At 31.4% G+C, this 17644-nt stretch overlaps 2 protein-coding genes across 2 annotated transcripts; one reads left to right on the top strand and one right to left on the bottom strand.

The window, feature by feature from the left end:
• The first annotated feature begins 12197 nt into the window (after positions 1-12197).
• Positions 12198-14302, top strand: TrAFT101_011208 (uncharacterized protein). The gene is made up of 4 exons (XM_024902875.2): positions 12198-12740; positions 12796-13574; positions 13639-13807; positions 13868-14302. Exons 1-4 carry the CDS (start codon positions 12691-12693, stop codon positions 14040-14042), a joined length of 1173 nt encoding a protein of 390 aa, XP_024755013.2. The 5' UTR covers positions 12198-12690; the 3' UTR covers positions 14043-14302.
• Positions 14303-15658: 1356 nt separating this feature from the next.
• On the bottom strand, positions 15659-17415 carry TrAFT101_011209 (uncharacterized protein; the record flags this gene model as incomplete). The annotated part of the gene is made up of 5 exons (XM_024901448.2): positions 15659-16255; positions 16315-16707; positions 16778-16961; positions 17019-17102; positions 17168-17415. 5 exons carry the CDS (start codon positions 17413-17415, stop codon positions 15659-15661), a joined length of 1506 nt encoding a protein of 501 aa, XP_024755014.2.
• Positions 17416-17644: the final 229 nt, after the last annotated feature.

Below are 17644 nucleotides of genomic sequence, written 5' to 3' on the forward strand. Positions count from 1 at the left end.
TCAATGGTTACCCATCCTATTAGTTTGACTATAGACTTTGCAATGGAATGCTGGCATCTTGGTCACACCGCAGCCTTGTAAAGGTGGAGATGTGGCTTGTGACTCGGTGAAAGCGATGCAAGGGGGTTTGCCATTTGGGAATAGTAATAGGACGTGTATGAGAGAGGCACGTGCACTGCATCTAGACTATTGATCAACGCATTCGATAGTTAACGCAAGGAGTTTTTCGGCAGCCTCCAGGCGGCCTGCTAGGCATACTTTTGAAACGAATGGATAAAAGTCCAGCTATAGGAGGAAGGATAATACTTATTAGCTTAAATCATGGGCTATGAAGTTGCAAGACTTTGGCCCGATTGACCTGATTGAACTATTTTTAGAGTTACAAAATAGTTTAGAGGGGGGAAATTTCAAATATATTGCAGTCTTTGCAACCTGGGAAGCTTCAGCTAATTACTGTTTTTACTGTCTTCCAGCTCGCAAGCTTCCAGCCTTGGCACTATGCAACTGGAGCTAAGCAATATGGGTTATGTATAATTATGATACACAGTTGAAATTTGACCTACACCACTGTCGTCACCAAGGACTTGTACCACAAAGGGGGTCTCAGCTAGTAGCAAAGGTATTCGATGTCATGCGATTGACTTTGTTTTTCTTTATACTCTTGGCATTAATTATTCAAAATTAAAAAATTAGAAACATAAAAAGATATCCTATTTTTTTAATCTACCTCTATTAATAATGGCAGCAATAGATAATATTTGGACAGCAAGCTTTGACCGCCTTATATACGGTACCAACCGTCAGCTTTATGATGGTTATTCAGTCAATGGGTATTTCATCTAGATCGCGCTAGCGGTTAGGCACTATTTCTTGGCAGCAAGATCATTAAATATTGTCGTGATAAATGTGGCTATAGAAGCTCAAAGCGATAATATTTCGACAGTCAATGTCTATGTCTTGCCATTTAAATGTTGGAACTGATGTTACATATCAGCCTGTCATATGTGAAATACCAGCTCAATTGATCTATTTTATTCGCATAATCGAATATGATATGATACAGCCCTATAGGGATAATGATCCAAGTTATTTGGACTTTTCTTAAGCTGCACTAACGATCAATTGAATGTCAAAAGCTTGAATCATGTAGCGGTCTATTTACTAAAATTTTAGGTCAACGTTTGCGAAGATGGCTATGGATGGTAAAGACGGTTTGAATGTTGGCTAAAGAGGTTAGATCTTTCCTCCCTACTAAAGTCGATTTGCGTCTAAAAACACTTGTATTGAATATATCGATTTGCATAGTACTGAATATCTTCAAACATCTTATCTTGGCCCGATGAGGTGCGTTTTATGTTGATGCCAACGAGAAGCAGTAGCAGCGATACGCTATGCATCCTCCATATTTTATGCACCGCGCTGACATCTCACAGCACCCTCGTTAGCAAAACTTCAGGAGGTCTGACGTAGTATTGAAAGCTCGCTGCAACGATGTAGCACAATCTATAGAAGACGTGTCCTGATCGGGGGCAGAAGCTGTCATCTTGTGTGGCTACTCCCTTGTCTCCCTCCTTTCTTTATTCAACATCGGGTAAGAAAAAATGCAACAGTCTCTCACTAGAAATAGCTCATGCAGTGGGAAAAGTCTTTGTCATGGCGTTCTGTCACGAACCAACCACATAAGATCCCTTTAGCACATACCTCTGGGTAAACCACAGACAAGACAACCAATTAGATTAAAGGAAATATATTCTTAGTAAAATATATACTTACTTATAAAATAAAACTGCAACTTTAAGGAAGCATTTTTATTAGATATAGTATAACTTATATAAGTAATAACTATAGAATAACTTACTATATAAAACTATTTATTATATTTATTAAATATAGCTTAAATAATTAATTATTAATATAGCATTTATATAATAATTAAATTAAACTTTTATTTAAAGTTATTAGCTATATAATTAAAACTGCTTATAAAATCCCTTATATCTTTCTGTTAATATAAACCTAATATTAAAGGTTTATTTTTTAAAAACTAGCTACTTTATATTAAATATAAAATTAAAATATTATATATTAATAACTTTTATTTAAAAAAATACTTTAGATCTTTTAAGTAATTAAACTACTATATTTTAAAACAGCACTAAAGGTTAATTTACTTTAAAGAAAACTTTTTTTTTTATTTAAAATAATAATAAAAATATTACTATAAAAAAGACCTTTAATTAAAAGAATATAAATAGTAATAAAGCTATTAAATTAATAAAAAATATATATAAATTAAATAAAATTTTTATAAATAAACTTAATAATAAAAAGTTTATTAAAAAGGATATAAGGGCATTTATTAAACAATAACCTTTATTTATATTTAATAATAAAATTAATAAACTTTACTCTTTTTAAACCTAGCTTAAGGCTTACTTTAAAGATTTTAAAACTACTTTTAATATAAAATATAAAAAAACTTCCTTTATAGCCTTTTACTTTAAAAAAACTACTTTTAAATGGTTTTATTTAATATAAAATATTTACTTTAATAACTTAAATAAACTTTTATTAACTTAAGTTTAAAAAGTTTTTAATAGTTTTAAATAATTTAAAAAAAAACTTATTAAAGTATTTAAAAATATTAAAGAAATTTATATAGCTAAAAATAAATTTATAAATATTTATTAAAAAAGAAAATATTTTAATTATATTATAAAATTTAAAAATTTAACTTTTAAAGTTAAATAAAAATAACTTACTTTTATTAAATAATTTTATAATAAACTTAAAAAAAATATTAAAAAAAAGGTTTATAATAAAAATTAAATTAAATATAATTTTATTTTTTTTATAAAAGAATATATTAAAGTTAATAATTTACTTTATAAATTTAATATAAAAAACTAAAGCTTTAATAAGAAATAGTTAAACTAAAGTAAAAAATAATAAAAATTAATTATTAAAAATAATAATAGTATAGCTAGACTTATAAACCTTAATATAATATAAAAGAAAAAAAAGAAATTTAAATACTATAATTATAGAAAGCTAAACTATATAGCTAAGAATTATAAGTTTTTAAAAAAAAAATAATTTATAATTTTTAAGTTAAAAATAATATATATTATAAATAAAAATAATAAAATTATTTATTTATTAAAATAATTAAAATCTTTTAAAAATAATAATAACTATAACTTTTATAAATCTATATTTAAACTTTTAAATTACTCTTAAATAATAAATATAAAAGTAAATAATAAAATCCTTAATTAATAACTTATCCCTTAAGTTAATTTTATAAACCTAGCTAACCTAGTTAAAGGCATTGCTTTAGAAAATAATAAAAATAATAAATAATATAATTATAAACATTACTTTAAAAAAACTAAAAATATTATATAATATTATAAAAATTTTACCCTTAAAATTATAGCATTTAATTTATTTTAATATAATATTATAAATAAAGTAAATATAAATATAAAAAATACTTTAATAGTATTATATACTTACTTAAATAACCTATAAAAGTAAACTTTAAAAATATAATATATTATTAAAACTATTATTATTAATTAAGCACTTACCTAAGGCTTTAATTATAAAAAAATAATTAAAGAATATAACTTTATTAACCTAGTATATTTACTGCATTATTAAATTAATTAAATTAATTATATTACTTATAGATATATAAAGTATTTTAAATAAAAGGCTAAAAAAAATATTTTTTTAATATATATCCTTTAGTATATAATCTTAAAACTTTATAATAATTTATATTGCTTTATATAAAAAGCTATTTAATAATATTAATTTTTTAAAATAGTTATTTTAAAACCCCTTAAATATTTAAATAAAATAAGCCTTTTTAAATATATTAATTAATTTTATAAAGTATATAAATTAAAAAAATTATAAAATTAATATAAATAAAAAAAAATTAAAAAAGTAAAGCTAAATTATTAATAAAAAGAATTTAAAAACTATAATAAAATAAAATATTTATAATATATAAATAAAAAAATTAAAAACTAATATTATTTAAAAAATTATTAATATCTTTTATAGAAGGGCAGTAAAAGAACTTATAATATTTAAATATTATTAATTTAAAATATAATAATAAAGAAAAAGAAAAGTATTTTAATAAAAGAATTATTTTAATAATATTATTAAACAAAAATTTACTTAATATTTTAATAAATAATAAATTAAAAAGCAACTATATATTTACTATAACTATAATATACCTATAGTTATTAATATATAAAAAAAGAAAACTATATTAACTTTTCTATATTAAAAAATAAACTTTTAAATATAATAAAAAATAAATAAAGTAATAAACTAATTCTTTATTACTATAAATTAATAACTGCATTATAAATATAGTATATAATATAGCTAATATTTTAAAATATAACTTTATTTTAAAAATACTTTAGTTATATAAATATAAACTTAATATAAAATAAAAAATAAGCTAAATCTATTAGTATAATAATAAAAATACTTTAAATAAAACTAATATAAAAATATTAAAAAAGGAATTAAATTACTAAAAGCCTAAGGTTTTCTTTAGCCTTTTAAATATCTTTCTTTAGCATTATTAAAAAAAAAAAAAATAAAATAAGTTTATATATAAAGGTATATTATTATTTTATATTAAAAACTAATAAAACTTAATAAAAAATTATATAAATTAAAAATAAAAGAACTTACTTTTAAAGAATAATTAATATTAATTTTAAAATAATACTAAAAATATTAAAAACTCTTTAATAATTAATTAAAAAAAGGGTTATTATTATATTTAAAATAAAACTATAAAATAATATTAAAAAAAGAAAAATTACTAAAGTTTTATAAAATATATAACTTAAGTAAAGGAGAACTAAAAATACTTAAAAAATAAATTAAAACCTAACTATAAAAAAAATATATCTATATATTAAAATTACTAGTTAAATACCTTATTATTTTTATTTTAAAAAAAAATAATAAACTTTAATTAATTATTAACTACTATAAATTAAATTAAATTACTATTAAAGATAAAACCCCCTTACTATTAATTTTATAAATTAAAAATAAATTATATAAAAAAAAATAGTTTATAACTCTTAATTTTATAAAAGCTTATAAGCTTATATAAATAAAAAAAAAAAATAAATAAAAAATAGTATTTATTATAAAATATAAGTTATATAAATATATAATTATATTATAAAAGCTTATTAATATACCTATATTCTTTTAAAAAAGAATAAACTATATATTAAAACTATACTTAAATAACTTTATAATAGCTTATATTAATAATATTTTTATTTTCTTAAAAACCTTTAAAAAATATAAAAAATATATCTATTTTATACTATAAAAACTTAAAAAAATAAAACTTTTTATTAATTTTAAAAAATATATTTTTTATTTTTAATAAATAAAATTTCTTAAATATATTATTACTTTAGAAAAAATCTATATAAACCTTAAGAAAGTTACTATAATTAAAAAATAACTAATGCCTATAATATTTAAAAAAATATAAATATTTTTTAAACTTATTAATTATTATTAAAAATTTATTAAAGATTTTATATAAAAAGCTACTTTATTAATAAATATAATAAAAAAAGGTATTTTTTTTAAGTAAAGGAAAAAATAGTAAAAAGCCTTTAAAAAACTTAAAATAGTAATAATATTAAAACCTATTTTTATTATATTTAACCTAGAAAAACCTATTATAATTAAAATAAATATATTAATATTTATAATAAAAGGAGTATTAAATTAACCTAAAGAAAATAATAAACTATAACTTATTATATTTTTTTTATATAAACTCTATAGATTAATAATATAATATACTATATATAATAAAAAAATATTAGCTATTATTAAAGCACTTAAAAAATAAAAATATTATTATTATAAAAGCAAACATAAGGTTATTATTTTTATAGACTATAAGAATTTTATTTACTTTACTACTATATAAAAATTATTAAGTTAATAAATTAAATACTTTAAATTTTTTTTATAATTTAACTTTAAATTTATTTATTATAAAAGATTAAAAAATAAATAAGCTAATATATTAAATAAAAAAGCTAATTATAAATAAAAAGTATTTAAATATATAGTATAAGCACTATAATTTAATAATAATAAAAATATTAAATAAATATAAATTTATATAATATTTAAAGTCTTAAAAAGTAATTTTATACTTAAAGAAATTAAAAAATTTATTAAAAATTAAAAAGATAAATAATATTTAGAAAATATTACTATAAATTTAAAATATTTTAAATAATATAGAAAAATTTAAATATTTAAAAAATTATAAAAGAAAGTAGTTAAATATATTTATAAACATTTATTATATAAATATAAAAATATAATAAAAATATATAATTAAGTTTTAATATACTATAATATTAAAAAGCTTAAAGAATATATAAAGTATATTATATTATATTATAATATATATTAATAAATAAAAAATAAAAAACATAAGCTTTATAAAAAACTATAACTATTATTTATTATAAAACAACCTTAAAAATTAATTACTTTTAACTATATTATTAATTTACCTTTATTAAAAAAACTATTTATAAGTATATAATATAATAGCATTTTTATAGCAGTTTATTAATTTATAAAGTAAGCTTACTTTTTACTATATAAAAAGTTATATTTATTAAAAGACCTTGCTTATACTTATATAAAAATAATTACTATTAATTATAGACTACTTAAAGAAATTATCTTAAATTAAAAATAAATATTTGCTTTTAAATTTTAATAAAAATTTATAGTTAAATTAAAAATAAATTATAAACTTAGCATTATATATTATCCTTAAATAAATAAATAAATTAAATATATAAATTAAATTATTAAAGCTTACTTATAAGCTTATATTAACTTTATATAAAATAATTAAGTTAAAAAACTATTAATAGCTTAATTATACTATAATAATATACTATTAGAATTTATAAAATTAATACTTTTTTTTATAAATTATAAATTTATATTAAAAGCATTTAAATTACTATAAAATAAATTTAATTTAAAGAAAGTATAATTATAAGCTAAATTAATAATTAATTTATATAAAGAAATATATATATAACTTAAGTTTATTAATAAATATATAAAAAAATATATAAATAAAGATAGAATTATAAAATTAATTCTTTAAAAAGAAAATATAGTTTACCTACTATAATACTTATAAGGCTATAAACTATTAAATATTAAAATAAATAAACTAAATAATAAATTTAATATTAAAAAAATAAAACTTTATAAGATTTTAAAATAAATTAAAGAAGTTAACTATAAGCTAGCTCTGCTAAATATAATAAAAATATAAAATTTAGTTTTTTATATATTATAACTTAAAAAAGTATAAATTAATAAAAAAATTAAAAGGTTTATTTTAAATAAAATTATTATAAAAACTTAAGAAAAAGAATATAAAATTAAAAATATTATTGCTATATACTAAAACCTTAAAACTTAAAATATTAAATATTTTATTAAATAAAAAGAATATTTAAAACTTAAAAATTTATAAAAATTTATTAAATATTTTAGTTCTTAAGCACTAATAAAGAAATTCTTTTAAACACTAGGCCTAAATTAATAAGTATTATATTTTAATTAATTATATTAATATTACTATTAAGCTATATATTTACTACTGCCTTTAATTTAATATACTTTAAGTTATTTAATTTATTAAAAGACTAAACTTTATAATAAAGCATTTATTTATCTTATATATTAATTTATTAATATTGCTTTTAAAAATATAATAATTATATAAAACTTTTATTTATTTATTATAATAATAATATTAATTATTATTAATACTTTATTAATTTTTATTACTGCTTAAAAAGCTTATGCTTAGCTTAATACTTAATAATATTTAAATACTTTTTTTTAACTACTAAATATTATATTAAAAAATAAATTAATAAAAATATATATTTATTAAAAATTAAAAAAAACACTTATCTATAGCTAAAAAAATATTATTTTTATTATATATTTAACCTCTATAAATATATTTTAAATATTTATTATATTTTATTATTATTTTATAAGGTAAGCTATAGGAATTATAAAAAAAATAAAGTATAATAAAGATTTTAATAGTTTTAATAACTATTATTGCTGCTTTATAATAATTAATTAAGCTTTTAAAAATTAAAAAATATTATTTAAAAATACTATAAGGCATTATAAAAAAATATAATTATTTATTATTAAAAAGAAAAAATAAAACTTTATATAGTCTTAGGCCTTAAAGATAAAACTAATAGAAGGGGGGTATTATATTATAAATTAACTATATAAAATCCCTTTAGTATATACCTTTAAGTAAACTATAAATAAAATAATTAATTAAATTAAAGGAAATGTATTTTTAGTAAAATATATATTTATTTATAAGATAAAACTATAACTTTAAGGAAATATTTTTATTAAGTATAATATAACTTATATAAATAATAATTATAGAATAATTTATTATATAAGACTGTTTATTATGCTTATTAAATATAGCTTAAATAGTTAATTGTTAATATAGTATTTATATAATAATTAAATTGGACTTTTATTTAAAGTTATTAGCTATATAACTAAAACTGCTTATAAGATCCCTTGCATCTCTCTGCTAATATAAACCCAACGTTAAAGGTTTATCCCTTGGGAACTAGCTACCCTATACCAGGTATAGGATCAGAACGTCATACGTTCTCAGGCAAAACTCAAAGAAGCATATAGAATTCATCAGCTACTGTATGGTGAAATTTTGATTATAAGTTCGTTTTTCGTGAAAGTGTTCAAAGCATTATCACTTACGCGTCACTGCGCTTTCTTTGAATACATAAACATCTCTCCCCAATAGCCCAGACATTCTATTTTACATGCGTCACCTTCACTCTGGCTCTCCACATACACATCAAGTGCAATATAGCAAACACAGCTACTAGCTTTTAAATAGCCTTATGTTACGACCTGGTTCCCCGTAACAGTTGAATCCCTTATAATAGCTGGTTCCGTTACAGTAATTGCTACAATAGTGATTATTGGCCTAATCTTTTGCCCTGTTTGGCTTAACGGTAGAACGGATCGTTACACCTTATTGATCAATAATATTAACGACACCACTTTCAAGATGGAATTGCCAATTTTTTCTCAGCTCGAATAGTTCTTGAACAACATTATAACTGTGTTTAGTCTCGCTTTCTATGCACGACGTACTCTCTCCTGGTTTTCTGCACCATAATGTGGCCAGGAGTTCAACGAAAAATCCTTTTGCATTTAACATCAGCGTTGACTGGGAAGCGCTGGAGTTCCCAGTCTCACGGATACCAACCTTCAAACCGCGATTCAACAAGGGTAAAGCACCAACAAAGTGAAATCAACGAAGGGGGCTTTTGTTGCATCTTGTACCTGCTGATGTACCTGAGCATGTATTTCTCTTTCGTCCAAAGCGATGTACCCATCAAGTAACGACCTTGCGCAAGCAATCACAATTAGCTTGATTCCGCTTTTGTCCCTCATAAGCTCTACTTGAAATGGCCTATTATATCAAGGGAATTCCTCGTGTGCTGGGCACAGATATGGGCTTCAAGACATATATTTGTGGCTCATAGGTATGGTGTCCTCTTTTTAATATATTTGCCCTTTGATTGACATGTAGTCCCTTCTCTAGCCTTTATCGCCCGTTTCTTCATTGCCTTCTGTTCATTCATATATATAGCATGCACCCTCTGGACTTTATATCATAAGTATCAGAGTATAGTGCCTGAAAGTCAGCACTGTCCTAGTTACTTTGCAAAAGTCATCCCGAACTCCCAAAGTTGGCAATATCCTAGCTTTTTGTGGAGGATAGCGGGGAATCAACACGTTATTTCGAGCTGGTTATACCTAATCTCTGGAACAGATTATTTTGGAGCTAGAGTATTACACTTAGTAACTCTAGAAGATTCTATAAGTGGGTTATATTCATTGTATAGGAAATAATGCTGATGCCTGCTTACGGTACAGCGTAATGAGGAAAGCTTCTACGGCGATTGAGATGACCTAAACAGATTGAAGATAGATACAGATACCTGGCGATTGCTGCCTTGGACACTGAGGTTGAATAGCATTTCTTGTTCCAACTCTTTTCTTGTTTATGCTTGCAGCAATGATTATTGCGAAACTTATATAATTCGATAGCCAGGAAATAAATCGTTCTGTTTGGTTCAGATATTATGAGCACTCCAAATCTACGGTGAGATTTTGGCCATCAAACTAGGTGACCTTGATCAGCGCAGCACTCGCCCCTATGAACCCTTTAGCGGGCACCAAGATTCTTATCCTCTCTATCAGCCTCGCCATCGCTTTACACCATGTGATTTAACTCACTCTCTTACTTACTACGCCCCTAAACACCACAATGGCCAGCATGATTCATGGCCTTCTGTTGGATATGAAGGGGCCACGCTCACATCGAACGAGGCTATTGTCCTTAAAAGAAATTTCTATTCCGACCCCTTCGACATATGGGCCGAATAAAGGGCACATCTCAAGCCGATAAGCATGATCTATTCAAACGCAAGGGAGGCGTCGACGATGTTGAAAAAAGAGGAGTCAATGAAGGTAGTGATAGCGGTAGAAGTGAAGGCTCTGGCAGTTCGTATATTTTCCCCTAGGATGAACACTCTGAATGCCCTGGGCGTACTGGATTCACTGGGCACGCTGGGCCTTTGGAGTCCTCCAGATTCTCCCCGTTAAGCTGTTTACGCAAGCGACCTAACCATTATAACAGCGGAAATCAATCGCTGTATAGGTAAGTTTAAATTACTGCGAAACTCCAATTGATCATTCCTCCATTAATTCTTTTTCTTCTTTCTCCTTATCTAGTTACATATATCCAGCAAACCCCGGCCATAATATAATGAGGCGATTGGCCCACGTATTAATATTATATTATAAGACAGCATATTTGCAAGGATAGAGGCGGTAGATGCAGTAGATTAAAATATGTGTACATTCGTGGCATTGCTGCGGCTAGTCTGACAAGAGCCAAATTGTGAAAGATTAGGTGGATTGCTAGGGCTTAAAAGTTCGATGCCCTGTTAACATGAAGTTTGAAATGTTTCAACCTTGGGTTACAATATGGTATGACTTGCTGTTGGACATCTTGTTCCGTATTGCAGCTTTCTATATATCGCTATAGCCATGGCTGTGCTGATGATCAAACTCCAACTCGCTCCGTCTACTTATCCATGAAGTTACTCGAATCTCAACCTAAAATCATTACGACTAATACAAAGGCTGCGACGAGACAGACAGATATTCAATGCTTTATTTCAACGTCCTACCTTCAATCGTAACAGTACCGTCACTCCAGAACAGATAAACGATGGTAGCGCTGCTTCCAATCATCGCATTCTCTTTTCTCCCACCCCAACGCCCCCATGAAGTGGTCTTCCTGAAGGGCCGTCTGGCATTGTGCGACCCGTCTGGCTCCCAAGTACGGATTGCATAAGTGAACATCTTGTAGACGTAGCTCCAGTTGCACCTCGGGTGTTGCTTTGCAAATGCCAGTGATGCACAACGAGTAGATGTAAATCGCGCCTGATCTTCCTTCACTGCGGACCCTGAAGCGTATCATATCCATTTATAGTACAAAAAGAGCAAAAAAAGAGAGAAATCAACATACAACAGCCGGTGTTCGCCAGTGGTCACCCACCTGACTACTAATCTGCCGGTTAGTGGCTTGTCTATGGGGGAGCAGACGGGACCCCGAATTCTCCACTACCTATGGTCGTATGTGCTTGTGCTATGGATAATTGCGCATTATAGCGAGAGGAGAGTGAGAAATGTTGAGACGAGAAGAGATGCCAACAAAACGAAGAGAAGAAAAAAATTATTATCGCAGCTTCCCCATTGGTAGCTGCCCCCCACTCTGCTGCTGGACCCCTGCTGCAGGGCCCAGTCCCCTTCAGGACTAAGTCCAGGGGTCCTCCAGCAGCCCCGCAGAAGAAGTTTTGCATCCATAGGTCAACACACGTAGCGGCCCCTTTAGCCTCCTTAGATCCCTACTTGGGACCGTTTCCAGGCCCTGGACAATAGTTTTCTAAACGCCCCAAAGCACCCCAAAGTGCTTAGACCGCCGACACGTGCAGCTTAGGCGTTGATTTTGGCAGCTTGAGGCTCAGGACTGGCCAACCGAAGGCCCCTGCTCTGGAGCGGTAAAGAGAAAAGGCCAGCTCGCTTCGTGGGAAGATCTCATTTCCAATTATAATTAGCTCAAGTTGCCAAACCGCCTGGACTCCAAGCGGTCTGCGACACGAGGCCGAAGCTTGTGCTTAGCATGGAGTACAACGGGGCGCCCGCTTACTCGCCGTCGTGGAGCAAGTCACGCCTGTTATCGCCGTTGGCGTTGATAAGGAGAGGAGACCACACAAAAATTGGATCAAATGCTAAAAGGAGAGTGGAAAATTTGATACCCGTGCCCGACTATGGATCTTCTCCTTGGTCCCTTTTTTCTGCCTTAAGCTGGGGCACTAGGTGGCCTTAAAAAGAAATCTTTCACTCCTCAAAAGTAGGCATCTCAATTTTCTCCCATTGAGTTGCTGGCTAGATCATTTCAAGATGGCTACCACCACCACAGTAACCAAGAGAGGCGCCGCCGTGGCCTCAATGTCAGTGCTCTCACAGAGACCAAATTTTAGAAACACAAGCTGACTCCAGATTCAGCAAGCTGCCTGAGGATGACAGCCGCTTCCCGGATATCAACACCATTCGGGCTGCCATCCCTAAGCACTGCTTTGAGCCCAAGGTGTCCATCTCCATGGCCTATCTGTTTCGCGATGTTGCCATGATTGGCGCTCTTGGCTGGGCCGCCATTACTTACATCCCCGCCATTGAGGATTCCACCCTCAGGACCATTGCCTGGATTGTCTATGGCTTCGTTCAAGGCCTCATTGGCACTGGTCTTTGGATCCTGGGCCACGAGGCTGGTCACGGTGCCTTCTCCAAGCACGCTTCATTGAACCACGTCGTTGGCTTTTTGTCTCACTCCACTCTCCTGGTCCCTTACTACTCCTGGAAGTTCTCTCACCACCGTCACCACATGTACACCGGCCACATGGAGAAGGACATGGCTTTTGTTCCCAGGACCAAGGCTGACTACGCTAAGCGGATCCTGTCCGCCTTTGAGATGTTTGAGGATACTCCCATCTACCAGCTGATTGCACTGCTCGCTCACCAGCTTCTCGGATGGCAGATGTATCTGACCTTCAACATCTCCGCCGGTTCAGGCAGTCTTCAGAGGCCCGCATCCAACATCTTGGGCAAGAGCCACTTTGGACCCAGCAGTGCCGTGTTCCGTCGCAGCGAGGCTCCTTTCATCTTCTTGTCTGACGTTGGCATCTGCATGATGCTCTTCGCTTTGTACAAGCTCGCTGGCGTGGTTGGAACGAGCACAGTGCTGCTGGCTTATGCCCAACCTTATTTCTGGGTTCACCACTGGCTGGGTAAGTCCCAATGCAAATGCCATCATTAATTTTCCGTTGAGCGGTTTAGCTAATGATATTTTAGTCGCCATCACTTACCTGCACCACACCCACATGGAGGTGCCGCATTATGAGGCCGAGAACTGGACCTTCGTCAAGGGCGCCCTCGCAACCGTGGACAGAGAATTCGGCTTTGTTGGCCGCCACCTGTTCCACTGCATCATTGAGCACCACGTTGTTCACCACCTTTTCCCGTATGTTGGCTATTCACCCCTCATTGCTGGCGGCAAGCGACTAACATGACTCTTCTTTAGCCGCATTCCTTTTTACTATGCTGGAGAGGCCACCGAGGCAATTAAGCCTGTCCTCGGCGATTTGTACTACCGCGATGAGAGATCCTTCGTTGGACAGCTCTGGACCAACTTTACCAAGTGCAAGTATGTTGTGAAGGACGAGTCATCTCCTGGAGCTCTCAAGTGGGCGCAATGATTCGCATCAAGTTTTTATTGGCTCAAAAGAAGTATCGGCAGAAGTTACGGAAGTATTGGTGATAAAATTCGGATAGAACATGGAATATGGGGTACGGGGTCGGAATTTCTGCAGTGATTAGAGTTATTCTTAGATGATGGGTCGGATTTGCGTTCTTGTTCGCTGATAGACAATGGATTAGACTTGAGGGGGGTATATGATATAGAGAGATGCGGTTATTATACACCGTGATAGATTTAGAATAACACAGTGCATTCCTGATATTCATCATTGCACTAAAGCAATATCGACATGGGATGGCGACATCTAGGCGCGCCAGGAAAAGTTATATGAGGTAGAAAAGATGCGACATATGTAACCCTTAGTCGTCTCAGGCGACTGCGTTGCCGTGGTATGGATGCAGGACTTCAGCTTTGCATATAGCTTTTATGTGCCATTGCTTGTGTATTGATATTGACCTGTCACTAAAAAGGACCCTTGGATTCATATAATCTACAGCTAATCTACAAACGAAGATTTACACGTATCTCTGTTGAAGGCCCCACCGATATCACCCAGATTCGCCAACTAATCACACATCAATAGCAGCCGTATCAGTAGATCTCACTCGCACGGGCCATACATAACCAAAGTGGAATCGTGTGGTCTGTATGTCTCAGTTCAGGTGACCACTTTTGGTGAAGACAGACTGACCCACTCCTCCTTCACGGCATATCGCCAGCGTTGGTTGTCAAGTGGCAGATAACGGTCGCCTATGTATGCAAGAAAGAGAGCTAAAACAGCGTTAAAGAACCGCTCTTGAGAGCTGCAGCTGCGATCGCCATATGCACTCGCTAGGCGTGGCATATCCTACACAAGGAAAACAGCGCGAATTAGGCCCACCAGGCCAGGCCAGTACCTAATGTTTACGGTTTGATGATACTATTATACATTTAATCGACGTTAAATATATTTTATTATAAAATTATTGCAACAAAATAATGAAAAGGGAAATGCTCGTTAATAAAGGCGAATGGTCCGTGTAGAGTCTAAGCTGCAATGTTCAAAAAGGTGCGCTTCATAACCTGAAGCTACAGCACTATACTGCATTGTCAGTCGCGCTTGATGTTGAAGGGAAATATATTCACTAAACTGCGTAGTTTAGAAGCAAATAAGATATTATCAAGATATCGAATCATTCATCCGGAGATATTGGTGCTCCGTACCATTCTGATTGGTCTCTTCCCATAGAGACTGTATACATGAACATGTCGATGACTATCTACTACCAGCAAAGCGCCACTCTATTTTATGAACTAATATTTATTCAATTTCAAGTATCTTGTATTACTATTAATAAGCCTGGACCGTTATATATATGTGTGTGTGTGTGTATAAAGATCTTTTGCACTAGTGAGCGTGGGAATTATGCTAATACAGGTAGTGCGATGCTTTCAATTCATCTTTATTCTTCAATCGTTCATGGTTACGCAAGTACATATATAGCAGATATATACCGTGGGTGTATGCAAGGTATCAAGAGGATTTATAGAGCAACATGAAAAGAGCTGCATCTTCAGCAATGTAGTGAATCACTTGCCACTTTTGTAATTAATAACCAAGCGTATCGATCCTAGTTACAAAGTAAACAGCGTAACACTCTGTCCAGATATCTCTGCTTCTGCCAATATCTTTTTGTTCTCTCTCCGGAGTAAGAACTTTAGCAACAAAGAACACGCAATACTAATAAAAGAAAACACCATCATAAGTATCATGGCAAGCGCATATCGGGGCGAATCGCCAGGACGAAAGAAATATGGGCTCCAAATATTACCGAGCTGGGCAAGTAAGTTGACGATTGCTGTTCCAGCCGCGCGCTTTTCGGGCGTCTGGTTCAGTGTACTTGCGGCCCATGAGTAGACCATGGCATTAGCTGCGAAAGCGCCCGAACAGTAGAGGAAAGACGCAAAGTAGCGGGCACCTATGTTTAGAGTAGCAGCCGAGATGATGAAACCTACGGATGCGACGGCCATGGGAACGCATATATGATAGCCTCGTTCGTTGTTGCGATCGCTCGAGTACGCAACAATAAAAGAGACTGCTGCACCAAAGAGATATGGAGGTGCTGTGAGGGTGAGGGTGATTGTCTGTGAACCTATATGGAAGCCATTCACAATGGTGGGAAAGAAGTAGTTGAATCCGTAGGCAGTGTGGTTCGAGCAAAGAAGCAGCACCTAAAAGAGGTCATTTGAGAAATATTATCCAACTATCATTGAAAGACGAGGTAACTTACGAATATCCAAGTGCGGGTGTCTTTCAGAGCCAACCGCACGCCGTACCAGACAGAGTGACTAGCATCTGGCAATGATACGCGATCCAAAGCCATTCTCTTTGCGGCCAATTCGCGTTCATCTTCTGTAAAGAGCCACTTGCCACTTCCAGTTTTGGATTCGATGTAGTCTGGAAGCAGGAAAAAGGAAACCATTGCAGCAAAGAAACTGCCTGCGCCGTCGATGATAAAGAGCCATCGCCAGCCCGGTATGCCTTCGGCCCCATCCAGGCCTGAGAACACACCAGCTGCAATCAAGCCTGAAAACGCGGTTGCGAGGACAAGGCCAGAGTATAAAACGGCGGTACGTAAGGCTAGCTCTTTTCGGGTGTACCAGCATGACAGAAGGTAAAATGCCTATCGGAGAAGAACGAGTCAGCCCATATACGGTACTATTGTTATACTGAGATGTCAGTTTATGACTTACTCCTGGGAAGAAAGGAGCCTCCACAATTCCAAGGAAGAACCGAATCACAATCAGATTTCCATAGTTCTGTGCAGCTGCTGTGGAAGCAGATACACATGACCACACGGCGACGCAAGCAGGCAGGTAGATACTGGGTCTAATTCGAGTAATGAGCATGTTGGATGGCAGTTGGGCTAGCATGTATCTGTCTATCAATTAGATATGGTAGCTAAAATAGTGGTTGTGTTGCAAGAGAACTAACCCAACGTTGAGGATAGAGACAGCGGTATTGAAATTGTCATCGCGTAGCTTAAGGTCTTTCTCAAAGGTATTCAGCTTGGCTTGCCTAAGGCAATATACGTTAGCATATAATTATAGGGTATATGACTTCGATCCAACTCAAGGGCATACGCGATGTTGTTCCTATCCAAGTAGTTGAACAAGTATAGGATCCATACTACAGGCAGCAGAGTCATGTCAAGTTTGCGGACCAGCTTTCTCTCGCGTGCTCGCCACTCCGGCGTGTCGACATGTTCGTCATGAACAACTTCACCTTTCTCCATGCTGAGATTAGGACTCGACTCCTTATGTTCAAGACCAGTTGTATTCTCCTTCACGGAAGGAGATACATCGCCCACTGGAACAGTATCGGAGGACATTGTCGAAGCTGTTGAGTAAATGTACTCAGTCGAATACGATTAAATTTGCCACATCAGAGAGTATATATCGGCACTGTGAACATGCAAGCATGGCACAACGATAGAAGCTCTTCAGGATAGGCAAGAGAAGAAGAGGATGCATCATGGGAATTATATACTTTGAGTTCTAGACAATAAGCTGGGGGCAGTAGCGCAAATCCATCCCCGGACCGGCAGAGCATCAACGCGG

The sequence above is a fragment of the Trichoderma asperellum genome, chromosome 7 (genome assembly GCF_020647865.1).
Source record: "Trichoderma asperellum chromosome 7, complete sequence".
NCBI classification, from domain to species: Eukaryota; Fungi; Ascomycota; class Sordariomycetes; order Hypocreales; family Hypocreaceae; genus Trichoderma; species Trichoderma asperellum.